Raw genomic sequence first — 21,883 nt, 5'->3', positions numbered from 1 at the left:
AGAATATTCAAGGATTACTCCCCTCCTAAAGAATCTACAAATGTACAAACTTGATTAAATCTAAAATGCCAATGATTTTTAAGATGTACCATTATTTTTCATGCTGCCAAGGAAAAAAATTATGAATTATAAGATACCAATGACTATGAGAAGCATGCTGATATTCAGAGATGTTAAAATACAAAAAATAGTCTTAAGATCTATAAAACATAGTAATTTGTCAGTTTAACAAATATAAGATCAAAAATCACATGCTGAATCATTATAGAGGATAAAAAGATTATCTGACTAAATTCCAGTCATTCTTGATTTTTAAAAATTTTAATAAAATGGGAATATAGATATATGCACATATATATCTATCATGTTAAAGACTCTATCGAAGTTATTCCAGATAGCATTAAACTTTTGAGGAAAAAAAGTTTTTAGAAAAATAACCTTGAGTTGAGAGTTACCTCATACTTACATGAAGAAAGCCAATGTGGAAAACACACCACATGTGTGAAAGGCATGGTTCAGCTGTTCTGGCTTCGGATACACTACAGCTGCATCGATCATTATCCACCAACCGGTAAAAAACTTGAGAAGGAAAAAGAGCCCACGTCGTTAAAACAGCACTAACACTAACACTTTGGCTTACGTGTTCCTTAACATTTCACGTTTTCTATGGGCCATATAATTGAAACATACAATGAAATATGTCTACTTGGAGTTTTAGATGCTGAAATATAAAAAATAAGAATCCCTTGTTTACTTCTTTATAGTGTATGAGGTAAATCCAACTAATCAAATCGGTGTAAGATTCTGATGTCCTGCTCTCAGTGCAAGATGAAAAACTTATTATCTGGGAATGAATTATCTGCTTCTTTCACCATAAATTTACATACAACCATAAAATACACCATAAATGCACCATAAAATTATACACAACCAAAGCTCTCTTAACTAACCAGTTCCCTGATTACCTGGTTTCACTCTCTTGTTCATATTAAAAAGCACTCGGACATTCTTTTTAATGTGACCAAACACTTTCGTTTCCACAAATGAGTCGCCACGTCTCCAAGAAAACATCTAAGCTTGCTATGATTTTAATTAATAGGCAGTTTGATTAAATACTGTAAAACTGATTAAATATGAGTTTGGAAAATGTAAAGTTTCTATGTAAACTAGGCTGAATAGACAAAGTAGAAAAGTTACTAAGGAATTTCATAGGCAAATTAAGTGCAGGAGAGATGACCCTAGAGAGCAAGAAAAACTTAGAAACACCTAAAAGACTTCTGCATGCATACTGCTTCACAGTTATCTTTAGTTCTTGTCCTACTTATTTTTTTTTTTCTATTGGACTTCAGGTGTAGACCTATACACTGAAAAAGAGAAATTTACACTAAGTGTAACAGGATCTTTCTGGTCCCAGCTCAAGGTGGTTGTGGTTTCAATGATGAGCTCCCCGAAGGGAACGTAACTTGTTCCAGGCCTTGGAGGCACCAGAATACATTTAGCTTCAAAATGAAAAGTTTTATAACAAGAGTCTTCAGACCAAGAAAATTAATGCAAAACTTCATGATGGAGTATGCCACTATTGTAAAGAAGGTCTTGAATGACATGTAAAATACAGCAAGTATCTTATTCGGTGGGGCCAGGGAATGCTTGATTTCCATCACAAGATTGGCCATGATCTGATTTTTTCTTGGGGGGGCGGGGCGGGTGCTGTGCCCTATGGCTTCTCTAGTGGCTCAGAGGGTGAAGAATCCGCCTGCAATGCAGGAGCCAAAGTTTGATCCCTGGGTTGGGAAGATCTCCTGGAGAAGGAAATGGCAACCCACTCCAGTATTCTTGCCTGGAGAGTCCCATGGACAGGGGAGCCTGGCAGGCTACAGTCCATGGGTTCCCAAAGAGTTGGACACAACTGAGCAACTTCACTTTCACTTTCATTGCAGCATGTGGGATCTTAGTTCCCTGAGGAGGGATGGAGCTCATACCCCCTGCAGTGGAATCGTGGAATCTTAACCACTGGCCCATCAGAGAAATCCATGATTTAATTTTTTTGAAGCTCAAAGATTAAGTACAGGGGGTGAAAAGGGACTCTTTATACCATTCTATTTTTGTCTGTATGTTTGATATTTTTAGTAAAAAGCGTTTTGTTTTGTTTTGTTTTTAAAAAACTTCCCTGGTGATCTAGCAGTTAAGAATCTGCCTGCCAGTGCAAGGATCACGGGTTCAATCCCTGGTCCGTGAGGATCCCACATGCAGAGGAGCACTAAGCCCATGCACCACAACTACTGAGCCCGAGCACCGGAGCCCTCGAGCAGCAACTACAGAAGCCCATGTGCCCTAGAGTCTGTGCTCCTCAAGGAGAGACGTCATTGCAATGAGAAGCACGGGCGCTGCAACTAGAGAAGGCTTGCACACAGCAACAAAAACCCAGCATGGCCAAAAAATAAATAAATAAATATTAAAACAAAAAAGGAAGGAAAAAAAAACTACTGCCTACAAAAACTGTATTATCTTGGTTATTCATAGTGCAAAGGAATCAAGATCAATTTTCAGGGGGAAAGGTGAGGCATAAATGTCACCAACGACGCCTTTCCACTTACCAATATACCTGCAACCACAGAAGCCACCGCGTTTCTTCTCTCACTCCAGTCAATGCACTCACATTCCGGCCAACGGAAATTATCTAGGAAGCCCGCCATTTTCACCACTGAAGCATGGATTTTTCATTAAATACTATATACTAAAAAAAAAAAAAAAATACATGTAAGGAAATATTTTTAAGAAGTGAAATATTCTACTCCTTTCTTAAAGCTTTAAAGAACAACTTACTTCGGGCCTTTATCTCCTACAGGTAAGAAGAAAAATTCAGTACTACACTGAGTATCTATTGAGATGTACCTAAGACTGCTAAGACACAAAAGGGCGCTTACTAACAGTATCTGTTAAACGAGCAGGGTGTTTTTAAAACGTGTCTGCAAAGTCTCTGACACTTCTCCAATTGAGAGGTGGATCTATGTACCTTCCTTTGAATTGAGGCCAACAATAAAGGTGGGTTGAGGGCTTCCCTGGTAGCTCAACTGGTAAAGAATCCACCTGCAATGCAAGAGACCCCGGTTCGATTCCTGGGTCAGGAAGATCCCCTAGAGAAGGAATAGGCTACCCACTCCAGTATTCTTGGGCTTCCCCTGTATCTCATATAGTAAAGAATCTGCTGCCTGGATTCGATCCCAGGGTTGGGAAGATCCCATGGAGGAGGGCACAGCAACCCACTCTAGTATTCTTGCCTGGAGAATCCCCATGAGCAGAGAAGCCTGGTGGGCTACAGTCCAGTGGGTTGCAAAGAGTCAGACATGACTGAGCAACTCAGCACAGCACAGCAAAGGTGGGTTGACCAACAAAGTAGAGAAAGTGATGTCATGTAACTTCTCAGACTAGATCATACAAGGTAAGGAACACTAAGACCAGAGTCCTGGTTCCTTCATGAAAAATTCAAGGCCACGGTACTGTGAGGAGACCACATATAGGTGTTCTGGTCTAGTTCCAGGTGGCGGCCCAGCCAACAGCTAGCCCCAAACACTGCAATATAAACTCTCTTAAATACCTGACTAACCCCTCACTGCAACTACAGAAAGTCCTCACACAGCAACAATGATCCACTGCAGCCAAAAATAAATTAATTAAATTAAAATACAATGAACAAAAGCATCTTAAAAAGCATTCAATATCATTAGTCATCAGGGAAATGCAAATTAAAGAAATATCACATCCACTAGAAGAGCTAAGATTTTTTAAAAAGATTGACTGTTGGTGGTAGAACAATTGGAAATCTTACACATTTCTGATTGCAATTTCTTACAAAGTTAAAAATAAACCATCCTATAACCTAGCAATTCCATTTCTAAATATTTACCAAGGGAAGTAAAAACATATGTCCACATACACAAAAAGACTTTTACAAGCAAGTTTAGAACAGGTTTATTCATATTAGTGCCAAACTGAAACAACCTAAATGCTTAACAGAAAAACAAATGGATAAACAAATTATGATCAATCCATAGAATGGAATATTATTCAGGGACAAAAAAGGATGAATAATACATATAAGCACACAGAAAAAAAAACTCAGAAACCTGATTTATGTGAAAAAAGGCAGACACAAAAGAGTATATGCTGTATGATGCTATTTAAATGAAGCTTAAGAGGCAAAACTAACCAATGTTCCCAGAAATCAAAACAGTGATTGCCTACAGGGACTGAGAACTGACTACAAGGGAACTTTTTTTTGTGGGGGGGAGTGATAGAAATGGTCTATATCTTGGTTGAGATACTGATTATGCAGGTACATGTATTTATCAAAAGTTACTGAAGTGAACACTTAAGAGCTGTGTATTTTACAGTATGTAAATTTTACCCACAAGCAGTTTTTTTTTAATTTTATCATTTAGATATGCTTTAGCTGCACTAAAGACTTACTCTGTATGCTTTATGGGTATGTTTCATTAAGATAGTCTGCAGACATGGAGATGAACTGTTATCAAAGATTAAATATTAACTAGTTAAAAAGCAAGTTTAGGGGAAGGTCACCATGAATTTAAGACAATGTCTGAAGGTTAAAACAAAAGTCGTACTTCTTATTGTAAAATTCATTTCCCAAGAGTTACCCAGTGGTCCAGGGGTTAAGAATCCACCTTTCAACACAGAAGATGTGGGTTTGATCCCTGGTCGGGGAACTAAGATCCCACATGCCTCAGGGCAACTAGGTCTGCATGCCGCAACTACTGAGCCCATTTGGCCCAGAGCCTGGGGAACCACAGCTAGCGAAGGAGCATGCCACAGTGAAAGATCCTGAAAGGTCCGCATACTGCAACTAAGACCCGACACAGCCGAATAAATAGTCTCCTTAAATTCATTTCAGAAAACATACAGTCATCCCTCAGTATATACAGGGGATTTGGTTCCAGGACTCCCCTTGGATACTAAAACCTGTGGACACTGAAGTCCCTTATATAAAATGGCATCAGTTCAGTTCAGTTCAGTCGCTCAGTCATGTCCGACTCTTTGCGACCCCATGAACCGCAGCACACCAGGCCTCCCTGTCCATCACCAACTCCCGGAGTTTACCCAAACTCATGTCCATTGAGTCAGTGATGCCATCCACCCAGCTCATCCTCTGTCATCCCTTTCTCCTCCCGCCTTCAATCTTTCCCAGCATCAGGGTCTTTTCAAATGAGTCAACTCTTCACATCAGGTGGCCAAAGTATTGGGGTTTCAGCTTCAATATCAGTCCTTTCAATTAACACCCAGGACTGATCATCTCCCTTAGGACAGACTGGCTGGATCTCCTTGCAGTCCAAGGGACTCTCAAGAGTCTTCTCCAACACCACAGTTCAAAAGCAACAATTCTTCGGGGCTCAGCTTTCTTTATAGTCCAACTCTCACATCCATACATGACCACAGGAAAAATGATAGCTCTGACTAGACGGACCTTTGTGGGCAAAGTAATGTCTCTGTTTTTTAATAAGCTGTCTAGGTTGGTCATAACTTTTCTTCCAAGGAGCAAGCATCTTTTAATTTCATGGCTGCAGTCACCATCTGCAGTGATCTCGGAGCCCAAGAAAATAAAATCTCTCACTGTTTCCATTGTTTCCCGGGTCCAGATGCCATGATCTTCATTTTCTGAATGTTGAGTTTTAAGCCAACTTTTTCACTCTCCTCTTTCACTTTTATCAAGAAGCTCGTTAGTTCTTCTCTTTCTGCCCTAAGGGAGACATCATCTGCATATCTGAGGTTATTGATATTTTCCCTGGAAATATTGATCCTAGCTTTTGCTTCATCCAGCCCAACATTTCGCATGATGTACTCTGCATATAAGTTAAACAAACAGGGTGACAATATACAGCCTTGACGTACTGCTTTCCCAATTTGGAACCAGTCTGTTTTTCCATGTCCAGTTCTAAGTGTTGCTTCTTGACCTGCATACAGATTTCTCAGGAGGCAGGTCAGGTGGTCTGGTATTCCCGTCTCTTGAAGAATTTCCCACAGTTTGTTGTGATCTACACAGTCAAAGTCTTTGGCATTAATGCAGACATTTAAAAAAGTATTTTTGAGGGACTTCCCTGGTGGTCCAGTGGTTGAGACCCCATGCTTCCAATGCAGGGGGTGCAGGTTTAATCTCTAGTTGGGGAGCTAATATCCCACATGCCATGTGAAAAAAACTTTTTTTATATTTATTTCTGAAAAACATTGAATGGCATGAGTAAATGGTAATGACTAAGTGAAAAAGGCAGGTTATTAAGACTATCTATTGCATTATTTCCTTTTTAGAAAAAAGAATCAGCAGTATATATAAACACATACATGTGTAAAAATGCTAGAAGGACAAACAGCAGTACTTCCGTAATATCATTATACATATGGATGATAATAAGATGTGTGTGTTTTTTAGTCTATTTTCAAAGTCTGCTGCACTGAGCATGAATTACATTTTTTTAATGCAAAGTGATTTTTAACATTAACACTGTAATTAAAACTATGAATTGTTGATTCTTCTTGCCTGTTGAAAAACCTCTTATATGATGTACTATGTCTATAACTATGTTTAATAAACAAACTTTTTTGAGGTCAAGGAAATTACCGGTATGTTCTCCCATAAAACTGATCCTGGTAGCAATTTTTAAAAAACAAGATTATTAAACTGAACTAATGGAAGTTTTCTAATACATTCAGTTCAGCTCATTTCAGTTCAGTCGCTCAGTCATGTCCGACTCTTTGCGACCCCATGAATCGCAGCACACCAGGCCTCCCTGTCCATCACTAACTCCCGGAGTTCACTCAAACTCATGTCCATCGAGTCGGTGATGCCATTCAGCTTTAGCATCAGTCCTTCCAATGAACACCCAGGACTGATCTCCTTTAGGATGGACTGGCTGGATCTCCTTGCAGTCCAAGGGACTCTCAAGAGTCTTCTCCAGCACCACAGTTCAAAAGCATCAATTCTTTGGTGCTCAGCTTTCTTCACAGTCCAACTCTTACATCCATACATGACCACTGGAAAAACCATAGCCTTGATAGACATTAGACAGTCATTATTGCCACTCCTAAAAGAGGTAACTCTTTATAAAAAGAAATGAGTCTTTTTTGTTTTTTTCGCCTGTGCCATGCAGCATACAGGATCTTAGTTCCCTAACCAGGGATCAAACCTATGCTCCCTTAAGTGGAAGCTCAGAATCCTAACCACTGGACCACCAGGGAATTCCCAGAAATGAGCCCTTTTTAGAGGGCATTTTAAATGATTCTATTGTGAAAATTTCATTTCCAAACAGCTAGTTTAGGAAACCAAAAGACAGCTGCAAAAAGCAAGAGGAGAAAACAACAAACACTTGAATAATATATAAACATGGTCTGAGCAAGTTCCATATACACCCAAGTCCCAAAATTCAAAATTCTTCCCTTTGACCAAACTTTCATACTACCACCTGTTTGTCCATCTATCTTTGCACTAATTGCCAAATGATGTTAGGTGCTGTGTGTACAAAAATGATCACCACAATCAACGTAAAGAATTTAGGGGACATTGTCAAAAGAGTAAATGTGCTATAAATATACATAAACTATGGGCTATAACATAAAAGCCGTATAATAGAAATATAAAAACAGTGTTACAGCAGAGTTGCCAGGAAGAGTTGAGGGAAGTTTGATAAAGGAAAAATAAACTTGGCTGAGTTTTGAAGCAACAATAGGAATGTGATAGATGAAAAAGAAGGAATAAAATATGTGAAATCATTTAGGCACACAAGAAAACAGCGTAGAGTTTATGGTATTTCAAAGAGTGGTGGCGGTGATTAACCTGTATGGAACAAGATCAAGAAGAATTTTTCAGCCTATGCAAATCTGACTTCTACCCTCGAAGCCAGGGATTAGCCAACTTCTTCTGTCAAGAACCAGACAGTGTACATTTTTGGCTTTGCAGACCAAACGATCTCCGCCAGGGCTACGCATCTCTGCTGTTATACCAGCACAGACACTATGTGGACAAATGAGCATATGCCTGTATTTCAATAATACTTAATTTACAAAGCAAGCAGCATACCAGACCTGGCCCACAGCTCGGAGTCTGTAGGCCCCTGCTTTGAGAACTAGGGAACTGCCAGAGGCTTGTAAGCAGGGAAGACAAGACCAGTGCTGTGATTTGAAAGATAATTCTGGGAGCAGGAGTATGGAGAAGGGACTGAAGGAATATGTTAAAGACACCTTCTAGACAGAAAGAGAATAAGGATATGAGCTGAGGCCAGCCTGGTACAGGCTAAAGAAAAGGGTTTTGTTTGAGAAATATTAGCATGGTATTACCCACAAGCAAGCAAGAGCTAAGAATTGACTATGTTTGGGTGCTCAATGCCTGGCAAGACACCACTAACCAAAACAGGGAAGGGAGAATGGGAGAGTTTGAGCATAATGGGCTTGAAATGATGAAGGGCCTGCAGGTGGAGAGGTGCCAAAGACAGATGCACAGATGAAACAGTGGTTTAAGACAGAAAAAGAGGCTGGAGGTTTGCAGTGATTAAGTGGTAGCTGAAGTCATGGGCGCAGCTAGGGTATCTCAAGGAGGAAGCGCGGAAGAGGGCGGAGGACTGACTCAGTGCTCATCTGTGACTCCCTTCCTTCCTTCCTTGCATCACTGTGTGCCAGGCATCACAGCGGACTACACACAGTGGAACTTAACCAGCACAAAACTCCTCTAGAACATGTATGGAGTACTTACAGAACATGTCTTACAAGCAAGGTACTGTGGGAAAAACAAAGATGAATAAAACTTGGCACCCATCATCAGGAGGTGAACAAACTGGCAGAGAAATCAATTGAGATGTTTTTTAAATCAAGTTACAATTTGTAAAAAAAAAAACAAACAACAAAACTGTTACCCCCTCACCCCCGAATCAGGAAATTAACAAAATTTAAATACTGTCCAAGATAGTAGGTCTACATAATCAGACAGCTGACTCAAAAGAGACAGAAATAAAATCTATGGGAATTCGCTGGTGGTCCAGTGGTTAGGGCTCTGTGCTTTCAGCCGAGGGCCCAGGCTCAACCCCTGGCTGGGGAGCTAAAGCCCCACAAGCTTCACAAGGCAGTCAAACTAAACGTGTAAGAGTCATACAGAGTAAAACATACATCTCCCCACCTCTACTACTACTGCTGGCTATTAGCTACAAGTGCTTATCGGTTACAGACAACTCCACTCCATCCTCAGAGGAACTCTTTGCACAGACTATTCCACTGACTCCTCACAAATACTCTAAGGCAATTACTAAGATTCTATGGTATTACTAAAATAAGGTTTAGAGAAGAACTGGCCCAAGGTCACACAGCTAGCAAGAAGGAAAGCCAGGATTCCACTGAAGCTCACATCTGATTCCAAAACCCATTTTGTGATCATTACACTGTACCTATGCCAGAGAGATTCACAGCATTTCTCTCATTTCTGGTTTCTTGGGCAGAAAGTTACTATCCTACTGCCTGTGGTGAAGAGAGCAAGAAAAACAAGATGGAAGAGAAAGGGCCCCAATTTACAGGAACCCTGTGACCACCCAGAAATAGAAGAAAGCCGTCCGATGAGATCCACAATGACAGTGTGATTACTGTTGATTCAAATCTTGCCAAGCGAGTCTGGAGAATACAAGCTCTCTTCTTGGGTTGCTACAAACCTGGTTTCTGGGCACTCACAGTGTGAATATTTTATAGGCTTTAAGATCCAACAGAATGAATTATTCAGAGAGCTAAAGCACTTTTGGAAAAGACATTTTACATACTTAATCTCAGGATGCTTCTTTGCCTTCTCACCTATAAATCATCTATTAAACAGAAATAAAATTTAGGAAGTAGCACCAATTTTGGTAAAAGATTTAAAACTAAAAGCCAAAGTAAAGGACAGGGAGCTTAGGTTTCTAAGGAGACTCTAATCCTGTAGCTATACAATTTGCCCCAGTAATATCCTTAACAACTTTTAATTATTCAAAACATGAATTATTCAAAATGGTGAACCTTCCCTATACTGCCTCCCTATGCAGTTGATTCACAGATTTACGTTTCCATACATCCAACTACTTGCCTGACACCCTCTGGCTGTCTCAGTCACTTCAAAATCAGCAGGTCCAAACACAAATTCAAATGCATGGTCCCCTCCTCCAAATCTGATCCTATTCCAGGATTCTCACAATTAACGAATCACCAGTCATTCGATTACATAAGCCAGAAATGCAGGTGTCTTCCTCTTTACTTCTTTCTTACCTCTCACATCCCTTACCTGATTGTGCCTCCTTTAACTCTCTCAGGGCTTCCCTGTGGCTCAGCTGGTAAAGAATTCGCCTGTGATGTGGGAGACCTGGGTTTGATCCCTGGGTTGGGAAGATCCCCTGGAGAAGGGAAAGGCTACCCACTCCAGTATTCCAGCCTAGAGAATTCCATGGAATGTATAGTCTATGGCGTTGCAATGTGTTGGACATGTCTGAGCAACTTTCACTTAACTCTCTCAAGTCTAACTTCTCCACGTCTCCCTTCCAGTACCATCACCTGAGTGATGAAGAGAGGTCCCTCTCCCACCTGTCCCATGACAACAGGTACCCAACTGATCCAGCCTCATCCACTCCTGCCCTCATCAATATGTTTCCCATACCACAGCTAGAATGTTGTGTTGCTTTTAAAAGGCACAAAGCTGGCATCTCCTTCCTGCTTAAAACCTTTCACCATCTTTCCATTTCTAAAGACAAAGATGCTGTAGCACGGCCCAGCACTTTTTCTCCTCAAGCTGCTCTTGAAATATTTTCTCCTCTCTCCCCCAATGATCCTCGTTTCTCTTGTAGTGCCTTACACTTGCTGAATCACCCCATACAAACCACGTCCCCTCTGCGTGAAACCTACCTTTCCACCCCCAGCTCACCTGGTTAACTCCTACTCATGATGCCAGATGTCCCCTTAGTTGTGACTTCTCCACTCAAACATCAGCTTTCCTTTCATTCATTCAAGGTTTATTTAAGGAGTGCCAGCTACACGCCAGACCCTGCTGTGGACACTTAAGATACAAGAATGAGCAGATAAAAAGCACTGGCCATGTGGAGCTTTGGCAGTGGGAAAGAAGGGAGATGGAATGACACAATAAACGTAATTGCACTCATCTCACACGCTAGTAAAGTAATGCTCAAAATTCTCCAAGCCAGGCTTCAGCAATATGTGAACCGTGAACTTCCTGATGTTCAAGCTGCTTTTAGAAAAGGCAGAGGAACCAGAGATCAAATTGCCAACATCCGCTGGATCATGGAAAAAGCAAGAGAGTTCCAGAAAAACATCTATTTCTGCTTTATTGACTATGCCAAAGCCTTTGACTGTGTGGATCACAATAAACTGTGGAAAATTCTGAAAGAGATGGGAATACCAGACCACCTGATCTGCCTCTTGAGAAATCTGTATGCAGGTCAGGAAGCAACAGTTAGAACTGGACATGGAACAACAGACTGGTTCCAAATAGGAAAAGGAGTTCGTCAAGGCTGTATATTGTCACCCTGCTTATTTAACTTATATGCAGAGTACATCATGAGAAACGCTGGACTGGAAGAAGCACAAGCTGGAATCAAGACTGCCAGGAGAAATATCAATAACCTCAGATATGCAGATGACACCACCCTTATGGCAGAAAGTGAAGAGGAACTCAAAAGCCTCTTGATGAAAGTGAAAGTGGAGAGTGAAAAAGTTGGCTTAAAGCTCAACATTCAGAAAACAAAGATCATGGCATCCGGTCCCACCACTTCAGGGGAAATAGATGGGGAAACAGTGGAAACAGTGTCAGACTTTATTTTTCTGGGCTCCAAAATCACTGCAGATGGTGACTGCAGCCATGAAATTAAAAGACGCTTACTCCTTGGAAGGAAAGTTATGACCAACCTAGATAGCATATTCAAAAGCAGAGACATCACTTTGCCAACAAAGGTTCGTCTAGTCAAGGCTATGGTTTTTCCTGTGGTCATGTATGAATGTGAGAGTTGGACTGTGAAGAAGGCTGAGCGCCGAAGAATTGATGCTTTTGAACTGTGGTGTTGGAGAAGACTCTTGAGAGTCCTTTGGACTGCAAGGAGATCCAACCAGTCCATTCTGAAGGAGATCAGCCCTGGAATTTCTTTGAAAGGAATGATGCTAAAGCTGAAACTCCAGTACTTTGGCCACCTCATGCGAAGAGTTGACTCATTGGAAAAGACTCTGATGCTGGGAGAGATTGGGGGCAGGAGGAGAAGGGGACGACAGAGGATGAGATGGCTGGATGGCATCACTGACTCGATGGACGTGAGTCTCAGTGAACTCCGGGAGTTGGTGATCGACAGGGAGGCCTGGCGTGCTGCGATTCATGGGGTCGCAAAGAGTCCGACACGACTGAGTGACTGATCTGATCTGATCGAGAAAATGATAAATGCCATGAGGGAAACAACAAAGTAGACTAGGGGCACTGGGAGTGTGGATGAGAGTGGGGCCAGGTGAAAGTTTAAACTGGTGGACAAGGTAGGCCCCCTTGAAAAGATGACACCTGAAGGCATGGAGTTAGCCTCCTGAGTATCAGACAGAACAACAGCAAGGCAGAGGCCCCAGGGCAGGACGGGTTATTCAAGGAGCAACACGGAAGCAGGCGAGGTTACAGTGGAGTCAGTGAGCTGGGAAAGTAGACCAGAGAGGTAACAGGGTAGCCTCATAGGCTACTGTGAGAACTTTCGTCTTTACTGATTAAAATTGGGAGCCCTAAGGGAGAAGGCAAAAGCAAGCCACTCCAGTACTCCTGCCTGGCGAATCCCATGGACAGAGGAGGCTGGCAGGCTGCAGTCCATGGGGTCGCTAGGAGTAGGACACGATTGAAGCGACTTAGCAGCAGCAAGGGAGTCTGAGAAGTCTGCCTTACATTTAAAAGCATCCCTTAGGCTGTTGTGGGGAGAACAGACTGCTGGGGGAAGAGTGGAAGGAGCGAAACCAGTTAAAAGGTTGTTGAAATAATCCAAGTGGATGATGATAACGGCTTCCATGCTTTCCTGACTCCACAGCCAGATCTAATTCCCCTAGCATTTCAGTATTAATCTTCTATGTGATCAATACCTACCTCCCTCTGAAGAAAGTAAGCTCCACGAAGGACACCCACATCCGTTTTTGCTCACTGTGGTTCTCCCAGAGCTTAGCACAGTACATAGCATAAAGAAGCCACTCCAGTACTTGCTGAATGACTAAATCTAACTATTCTGTCTTTCAAACTCTGAAATGCAGTACATGTCTCATTATCCTGTCACCAAAAAAAGAAGAGTCTACTTTATACCTGAAGGTGAAGTCGCTCAGTCGTGTCCGACTCTTTCTGACCGTGTGGACTGTAGCCTACCAGGCTTCTCCGTCCATGGGATTCTCCAGGCAAGAATGCTGGAGTGGGTTACCATTTCCTTCTCCAGGGGATCTTCCCGACCCAGGGATCAAACCCGGGTCTCCCGCATTGGAGGCAGACACTTTAACCTCTGAGCCACCAGGGAAGCCCTAGATTTATTTAAATTGATAATTTGTAAACACTGGTAATAAAAAGCGTTATTTCAGTGAAGGAAATAAAATCTTGCCATGACAATATATTTAAGCATATCATTTCTTAAAACCATCCTCTGTGCTTTCTCAAGTCCATTTTCTGCCAGAACTTTCTAAAACTCAGATTGGGGGACTTCCCTGGAAGCCTAGTGGTTAAGACTCCCTGCTTCCACTTGGGCATGGTTTTGCTCCCTCGCTGGGGAATTAAGATCTAATAAGCTGCGTGGCACAGTCAAGGAAAAAAAAAAAGTAGTTTAAAAACAAACTCAGGTGGGATCATGCCTTTTATTGTAAAACTTTCAATGACTCAAGATAAAGTCAAATGACACAGGATACTTACAGTCTCTCCCTAATATAGCTTCCTTATCTCCTACTATCCTGAGGCACTCTTCACTCCAGTCACAAAGAAATAAAAGGGAGAAGACAGCCAATACTTACCAAACACCTACTGTTAAGCAAACTGTTAGATATTTTCAATATATTCATGTATATATTTCTGTATCTATTTCTATATATCTATGTCCTTGGAATGGCTCTTCATCTCTTTGTCTACAGACACACTCCCAATTCAACTTTTAGGACACACAGAAGCCAAGTTCGGAAATAACTGAACCAGATGACATCAAGGGTCCCTTCCATTTCAAAGATTCTGAGAACCATCATCTTTCCAGTCATGAAGTAGTCGCCAAAAGCAATACGAGCTAGAAGGTTCAAAAGATTTCACCATTCATCTATGACAAAAAATACAATTAACCAAGTGAAATGTGTAAGCCATTACTGGTCCTCATTTCAAAAAAAAAATCTTTTAAGGCAGTCTGGGCCAACTGGGGAAATCAGAATACAGGTCAGAGAACATTCCAGAATTGTGCTTATGTAAAGGGAATGGCCTTGTTAGGAGATGCCTGCTTACTATTTGGGGGTGAGGTGTCAGTGTCAGCAACATATGAGCAAATGGTTCAGCAAAGAAAAAGAAAAAAATGAGGCAAACATGGCAAAATGTTAAATCTTTTGTTCAATTTTTCTGTATGTTTAAAAATTTTTTATAATAAAAAGCTGGAAAAAAATAGAGTGGCAGATAATCATGAGTTGCTACCTAAGTACAATGACTGCTACACAAGCCCAGGGCTGATCTAGCCACAGGAAAACGTCACTCACTCTCGGAAGCCACCTTTACCCAGGTTTCCCTGCAGGAGCCCTGCCTGGGAATCTTTGTGTCCTCTGGGATTGATCAGAAAATGCTCTCCTCCCCTGTTCAGGGAAACTGGCCCCGGGTCACAGCTCTGAACCCAAGTAGGTGAAAGGGAACCCACCTGGCAAACAGTAATGGGCAGGTAAAGACCTGAGTAAGAATGCTGCCAAAGGGCACAAAGGAAGTAGACGCCTAGACACCAATTAACCTCCTCCAGCGCCAGCCACCACCCATGCAGCTGAAAGTACAGTCCGTGGAGTGAGCACCAGCCTGGGCCCTCGCCTACATCAGCCTCTTCCCAGCTGTGCCTCCCTGGCCAGGCTCATTTAATTCCATTTTTAATGGAATAGTTGCTATGTGACTGGCACTGTTCAGGCTTTTTTTTTTTTTTTTAATTGGAGGATAATCGTTTTACAGTGTTGTGTTGATTTCTGCTGTACAGCAATGGCAATCGGCTATAAGCATACATATACCCCCTCCCTCCTGAAGCTCCCCATCCCCAGCCCACCCTCTGGGTCATCACGGAGCACCAAGCTGAGCTCCCAGCGCTACACAGCAGGTTCCCACTAGCTGTCTATTTTAAACATGGTTGCGCATATATGCCAATGCTATTCTCCATTTGTCTTACCCCCTCATTCCCCTGAGGAGTCCACAACTGCTCAAGCTTTAAATATCCCTAGGTTTTGGTCTTCTGATGTGTAAACTGGGGCTACGACAGCACGTCCCTCGATAAGTGAGAATTAAGAAGACAGGCAGAACATGGGCTCACTCGATGCTATCAACCACTACCCACCAAGAAGAGGGTTCGCAAACACCACAAACATAGGACCGCTCTGAAGACGGCCTCTGTTTATGGCAGTGCTGCCATCCAGTTCAGTCGCTCAGTCGTGTCCAATCTTTGCGACCCCATGAACCGCAACACACCAGGCCTCCCTGTCCATCACCAACTCCCGGAGTCCACCCAAACCCATGTCCATTGAGTCAGTGATGCCATCCAACCATCTCATCCTCTGTCATCCCCTTCTCCTCCTGCCTTCAATCTTTCCCAGCATCAGGGTCTTTTCAAATAAGTCAGCTCTTCGCGTCAGGTGGCCAAAGTATTGGAGTTTCAGTTACCACTTGGTCAAAAACAACTATTACTATCTTTGGGTGAAGATGTATCTAAGCATCTCATTTTGCTCCCTCCTGAAACATCACTAAAAACTGCAATCAGTAAAAGGAGTCATGAACACAATGATGAGAACAGAAGAGACAAGAGCAGTAAAATTTTGAAAGTTGCAAAGCAGATGGACCATGGTCACTAACTGAGCATGCCCAAGAAAGCTGGACATCCAAGCCAGTAGCAGGGAAAGCTGAGAACCAAAACGGTAAAGACTTGAGGGAGGCAGGAAAACAAGTTAGGGCCCAGAACCTGTCCCTTTTCTCTTCGCTCGGTCTTTCAGTCATGTCTGGCTCTTTGCGATCCTACAGACTGTAACCCGCCAGGCTCTTCTGTCTGTGGGGATTCTCCAGGCAAGAATGCTGGAGTGGGTTGCCATGCCCTCCATGGACTGGCAACTGCCTCATCCATATCCAGACAGAAGTCTGAGGTTTTCCCCTACATCTGGCCTTCTGGACTGAGGGATACCATGCACAATGGTAGACTCAGGCATCATCCTGAAAACTGGACAGAAGTTTGCCATTCCTCTATTCTGGTGCAGGAGACTGAAGCCAGATCCCTTCCAGACAGGAGTCTGGAAAGCTACGCAGAGAAGGGAAACTTAAAATCATTACAACCTCAGAAACAAGAGAACATACTGCATCTTAAAACAAGAACAGCATGTTATTGTAAGGAACACTCAGAGACTAAAAAATAGCCTTTGAATATTAAAAGTATAACCGTGGGGTTTTCTTAAATCCAAATATAAAGTTTGGGAAGTAAAAGTTAAGAAAATCTAGCCGTAAGTAGATGGAAAACAGAAGAAAACAGGTAAGAAAATGAGAAGACCTTTACAAGGCTCACATCCAAGTAACAGGTGTTGCAGGAGGAACTACAGAGAAAACATGAGGGAGAAAAATAACAAAATATTCAGGAAAATTTCTCCAGAATAGGAAGAACTGTATATTCTGATTTAAAGGGCCCATCAGATACTCAAAATAATGGATGAAAATAGACCACACTAAGACAGACTATTTTAAATTTCAAATCATTGAAGTCAAAGCAGAAAATGTGTGTGTGTGTGTGCTCAGTTATGTCTGACTCTTTGAGATCCCATGGACTGTAGACCTCCAGGCTCCTCTGTCCCTGGAATTTTCCAAGCAAGAGTACTAGAGGGGGTTGCCACTTCCTTCTCCAGGGGATCTTCCTGACACAGGGATCAAACCTGCATCTCCTGCATTGCAGGCAGATTCTTTACCCACAGAGCCATTAGGGAAGCCGCCAAATCACTGAAGTCAAAGCAGAAAACAGTCTGTGGAAATTAAAACACAAACAACAAAAAAAGGTCCACAAAGGATCAGGAATCATAATTCTCCTTGTCAGGAGACTACAGCTGTCTGAGTGCCATCAGAGTGAGTGAAAAGCAACAAAAGAGAATACAGGAAAGATCCCCACACAGGAGAGCTGAGGAGGGCCCCGCTGGGCCCCCAGACGCAGACAACCGGCTGGAATGAAGCGGGGTCCCACTGCTCCGCCAGCTTTTTCACTTGAGGACTGAATGCCGTGAACCTGGCCCAGACTCCTACTAATCCGTCCTCAGCTGGGCTTGGCTGGATCATGATCATACACTGAGGCAGTTCCTGTTCTCTTTCGGAGTCCTGCAGCCAGCATTAGCAAAGGACACGCACTTCCCTGACAGAAGGTTCTGCTTTGACCTACCCTGGTAACTGCAGGGAGGCCACGGAGAGCCGGCCACGCCCTCTGACCGTATCTCTGCTGTCCTTCCAGTGTTCGCCTCACATTAAAGCCTCCCAGATCCCCTGAGACCGTAGTAAATGTCTCCCAAGACTCACCCAGAACACTCTCCACTAACCCCTTCAGAAAGGGCCCCTGTGGGGAAAAGTCAAGGAAGCTGAAGCCGTTCTGTCTCCCTCATTTTTCCTGGAAGCGTTCATCTCAAAGTGACAATAAATCCTGTCCTTTCCTTACATGGTCAGCATTGTGCTCGCAATTATGAAACAAAATTTTAATCTCAAAGGGAGAAAGCAATAGCATTTTTTTAATAAGCCTGTTAGGACCTCATCTGGGCTCTGGGGGAAATAATTTCCTTATCTCAGTTTATTTAATGAACAATCCACTGTTAATAAAGACACAGTTTATCATCCTATAAGGTTTGTGCTTAACTGCAAAAATTAATAAGGTATGATCATTATAGCCTTGAAGAAATGATTCATTACAAAGGTATTACGATTTTGTTGCCCTCTGAAACGTTAACCAATTATATCTAACTCAGCACGTTTATTGAGACAGTCCTTTCTCTAGGGACTACATAGATATCTGTTTCTTAAGTGCTCTTAAAAAACCTATTCTTGGCAGCACTCTCAGTAACAGTAAAATAAAACTTTGAAACATGCTATTTGTATGTAATATGTTTTTAACACTATTCACTCAAAACTAAATATACTGTTTAAGACATGTAAACATTTACATGTGTGTACATATACATATATGTGTATATTTATGGATTTGTGTGTAATGCTTATTTGATAAAGCAAGAGAAAGATTAACTTCTAGCACGATAGAGGCTCCCTCCGGAAGAAAGATGTAAATGTCTCCTTTCTTAATGTGGTTGTAGATACAGTGCTGATCACTGCAACAGTATTTATTCCCCACAACATTCTCCATACCCGAGATACCTTTTATAACAAAAGGAAGTTATTTCAAAAGAGAACAAGAATTCCAGTTACTGTTGTATATTCCAGGGGGATTACCACAGGAGGGTATTACACAACATACCTGTTCACATTTTCCCTTCCTCAGGGCCCTCTATTCATTCCTACTAAGCCAATCAAGTGAGTCAATATAACCTTAAAGTCAACACCACTATGTGGCAACAAAGTTAAAAAATTCACCATTATCTAACTCGGTACTCAACAAATTTTTTGATCCAGTCTCTAAATACTACAAGACACACAGATACTAAGAAATGCATTTAAATCAAACAAATTAGCTACTGTCTTTAAATTGTAAAGTCCTTCAAATTACAAAAAGAGCATGAAAATTATACTCTAAAATATAATAATCCGTTTAAACTGAGACTTATCCTACAATTTTCAAAGATATTCATAGTAAATCTTTTAATGGCTAAAACTCAGAAACAACCAAAACATCCACCAATAAGGGGCCAATAAAATATATTAAAGTACTTCTAGACAGTGGCGTGCTTTACAGCATTTTTAAAATGAGGCAGGTCCACAATGATATGATTATGTCCTTATATTAAGTAGGTTGCCCAACAGTATCATGGTACTATCCCCTCCTGGGGCTTCCCAGGTAGCACCACTGGCAAAGAACCTGCCTGCCACTGGACGAGATGTAAGAGTTGCAGGTTTGATCCCTGGGTTGGGAAGATCCCCTGGAGGAGGGCACAGCAACCCACTCCAGTACTCTTTCCTGTAGAATCCCAGGGACAGAGGAGCCTGTGGGCTATGGTTCATTGGCTCACAAAGAGTTGGACAAGACTGAGGTGACTTAACACAGCACATTACCTCCTAGGGACTGGAATTGAGGGTGCAAAGTAAAGAAACAAGGAGTTCTAACTTATGCTAACCTTTTACTTGATACACTTCTGTGCTGTTTCTTTTTTTTTTTTTTGGCACTTGGGATCTTAGCTCTTAGACCAGTAAGAGAATCCCTGCTCCCTGCAGGGGAAGCGCAGAGCTCTAACCACTGGACTGCCAGGAAATTCCCTGGTTTCAATTTTTCACTTGATGTTCTTCTGTAACATTAAAAAAAAAAAAGTTCACAACCTGAATGTATTACGGTAATCATTTAAAGGAGTCGATAATGATAAAATAAGATAAATTCTTTACCCTGGAATCCAGAAGTGAATTCAGAAATGGCCAGCCAGTTAGGGCTGCCCTAATCCTAGTGGGCGGAGGAGGATGGAGGTGGGGAAGGCGTGTCTCCGGAAGAGGAACACTGCGCCCTCCCCCTGCTCTGATTAAACCAGCCTTTCCTGCCTCACCGATACTCAAGATAACTTCGGGTTTTCTTTTTAAGGACAAAGAGGCTTGCAACAGTATTATCGGTTTAAAAAAAAAAAGTCTAATGTTTGTTCTACGTCTGAAAACTATGTTTGCAAAAAGAGATGGCAAGTGTCTGAAGATGACGGAAAAGAAGTGTGACAAGCCTGAGAGTCAGGGGCTTGGGAACTGTGAAGCTAAGGGGTGTTACAGTGCGGGGAGGTGAGGAGTTTGAGAGAAGAGGTGGCGCACTGCGAAGAGAAATCAAGGTCTTTGAGAGGCACAAGGCTGACGACACATTCACTCCAATCGGAGGCTTGAATCCTTGCCCAACACACACACACACACACACACACACACACACACACGAGGCTTGAATCCTTCCCCAACAATCCTTCGCCAACACACACACACACACACACACACACACACACACACACATATACACACACAGCGTCAGCAGCGGGGCGGGAGCGAGGACAGTGCCTCTCATCATCAGCGCTTTGGCTTTAGAAGGTCACGTACTTACCTTTCAAGTTAAGCACCTTCCCGTGATTAACTCGAGAGTCAATTTATTGCTTAAAAACGAGAACGGCCGTCCCCATTGCAACTACCTTTGCGACACGAGCTGCTCTTTTTCTCAAAGGACACCCAACCCTGTACGATCAATCCTCCAAAGAATGTCCATCCTCCTCCATCTCCACGCCACACCTCTGTACAGAGTCGGAAAAGTCCACTCAACACGGACCACATTCTCAGCAAGGAAGGGTTCAGAGCCAAACCGAAGAGGGGCGACGAAGCCCCTGAGGGGCCCGGGGCCCCGCGTCGGCGCACCTCTTTCCCCTTCCCCGCAGCGCCGGGAAGCCGACAGTTCCGAGATGGAAACCTTTCAGGGCAACCAACCCGACGACGAGAGACCGCGGCTCTCCCCCACCCCGACCCCCGAGCGCCGGCCACGGTCGCCGGAGCGGGCTGGTGAGGAAGGGGGGAGGTGTCGCCCCGACGCCCCACGGACCCCGATACGCCCGGCGGCGGCGCCGCGCACCGGGGAGGCCCCGGGCGGGCCGAGGGTGCCTCCCTGCGCCTCGGAGGCGGGCGCTGGTCCCCTCGCGCGCCCCCGAAACGGGCCGCCAGCACTCACCCGGCTTCCCCGACGCCCTAGCCGACCCCCCGGGCTCACACGCAGAGGCGGAGGCGGCCACGCCGCGGCCGAGCCGGCGTCTTCCGCGCCACCTCAGCCCCGGGAGGGGAGCGCTCGACCGGCGCTAGGCTGAGGGCGCCGGCAGGGCGGGGCGCGGCGCCGTGCGCACCGCGGCAGCCAATCTGCGCGCAGCAAGTGGCCGGCCGGAGCGGGGCGGGGCTCGGGAGCGGGGCTCCGGGGGCGGGTCCTGACGCCAGGGGGCGGAGCTAGGGCGCCGCCCGCCAGGGTCCGAGTCCTCTGATTCGCGGACGCGTAGACAAGACCGGTCCCGAGGTGTGCTTCTGGGTGGCAACCCCGCTGCGTCTCTGCTCAGGAACTTCTCTAAGTGTAGCATCCGTGAGATCGCGTGCAGAGGGTATCCCGGGACCCGGGGGCAGGGGCTCTCTTTGCCTATAGGCCCTTCGGCGTTGGCCAAGTGTAGGGCACATGGTCCTGAAGGATTCTCTGGAAACTGTGGCCTGTAGAGATGTCCTTTTCTAATCCCCACCACTCAGAAATGATGCTTTTGAACCCGTGGTGTTGGAGAAGACTCTTGAGAGTCCCTTGGACTGCAAGGAGATCCAACCAGTCCATCCTAAAGAAAATCAACCCTGAATTTTCTTTGGAAGGACTGTTGCTGAAGCTGTAGCTCCAATGCTTTGGCCGCCTGATGCGAAGAGTCGACTCATTGGAGAAGACCCTGATGCTGGGAAAGATTGAAGGCAGGAGGAAATGGGGACGACAGAGGATGAGATGGTTGGATGGCATCA

The 21,883-nt window shown here is 43.7% G+C and overlaps 1 protein-coding gene across 2 annotated transcripts in view; it reads right to left on the bottom strand.

Moving 5' to 3' along the window:
- TMEM50B (transmembrane protein 50B) overlaps positions 1 to 21,237 on the bottom strand; it is a 37,040-nt gene extending 15,803 nt beyond the window's left edge. The window contains exons 1-3 of one of the 2 annotated variants that reach the window (XM_044939497.1): positions 21,075 to 21,237; positions 2,595 to 2,734; positions 467 to 579 (exon numbers count right to left, since the gene is read on the bottom strand). In XM_044939497.1, coding sequence (XP_044795432.1) covers positions 467 to 579; positions 2,595 to 2,693 — 212 coding nt within the window. In that variant the 5' untranslated portion in view covers positions 2,694 to 2,734; positions 21,075 to 21,237. The remainder of the gene's footprint in view (positions 1 to 466; positions 580 to 2,594; positions 2,735 to 21,074) is intronic. The other variant, XM_006048241.3, reaches the window with a different exon arrangement.
- Between the last annotated feature and the right edge of the window lie 646 nt (positions 21,238 to 21,883).

The sequence above is a fragment of the Bubalus bubalis genome, chromosome 1 (genome assembly GCF_019923935.1).
Source record: "Bubalus bubalis isolate 160015118507 breed Murrah chromosome 1, NDDB_SH_1, whole genome shotgun sequence".
Lineage (NCBI taxonomy): Eukaryota > Metazoa > Chordata > Mammalia > Artiodactyla > Bovidae > Bubalus > Bubalus bubalis.
This window is presented reverse-complemented; position numbering and strand designations above follow the sequence as displayed.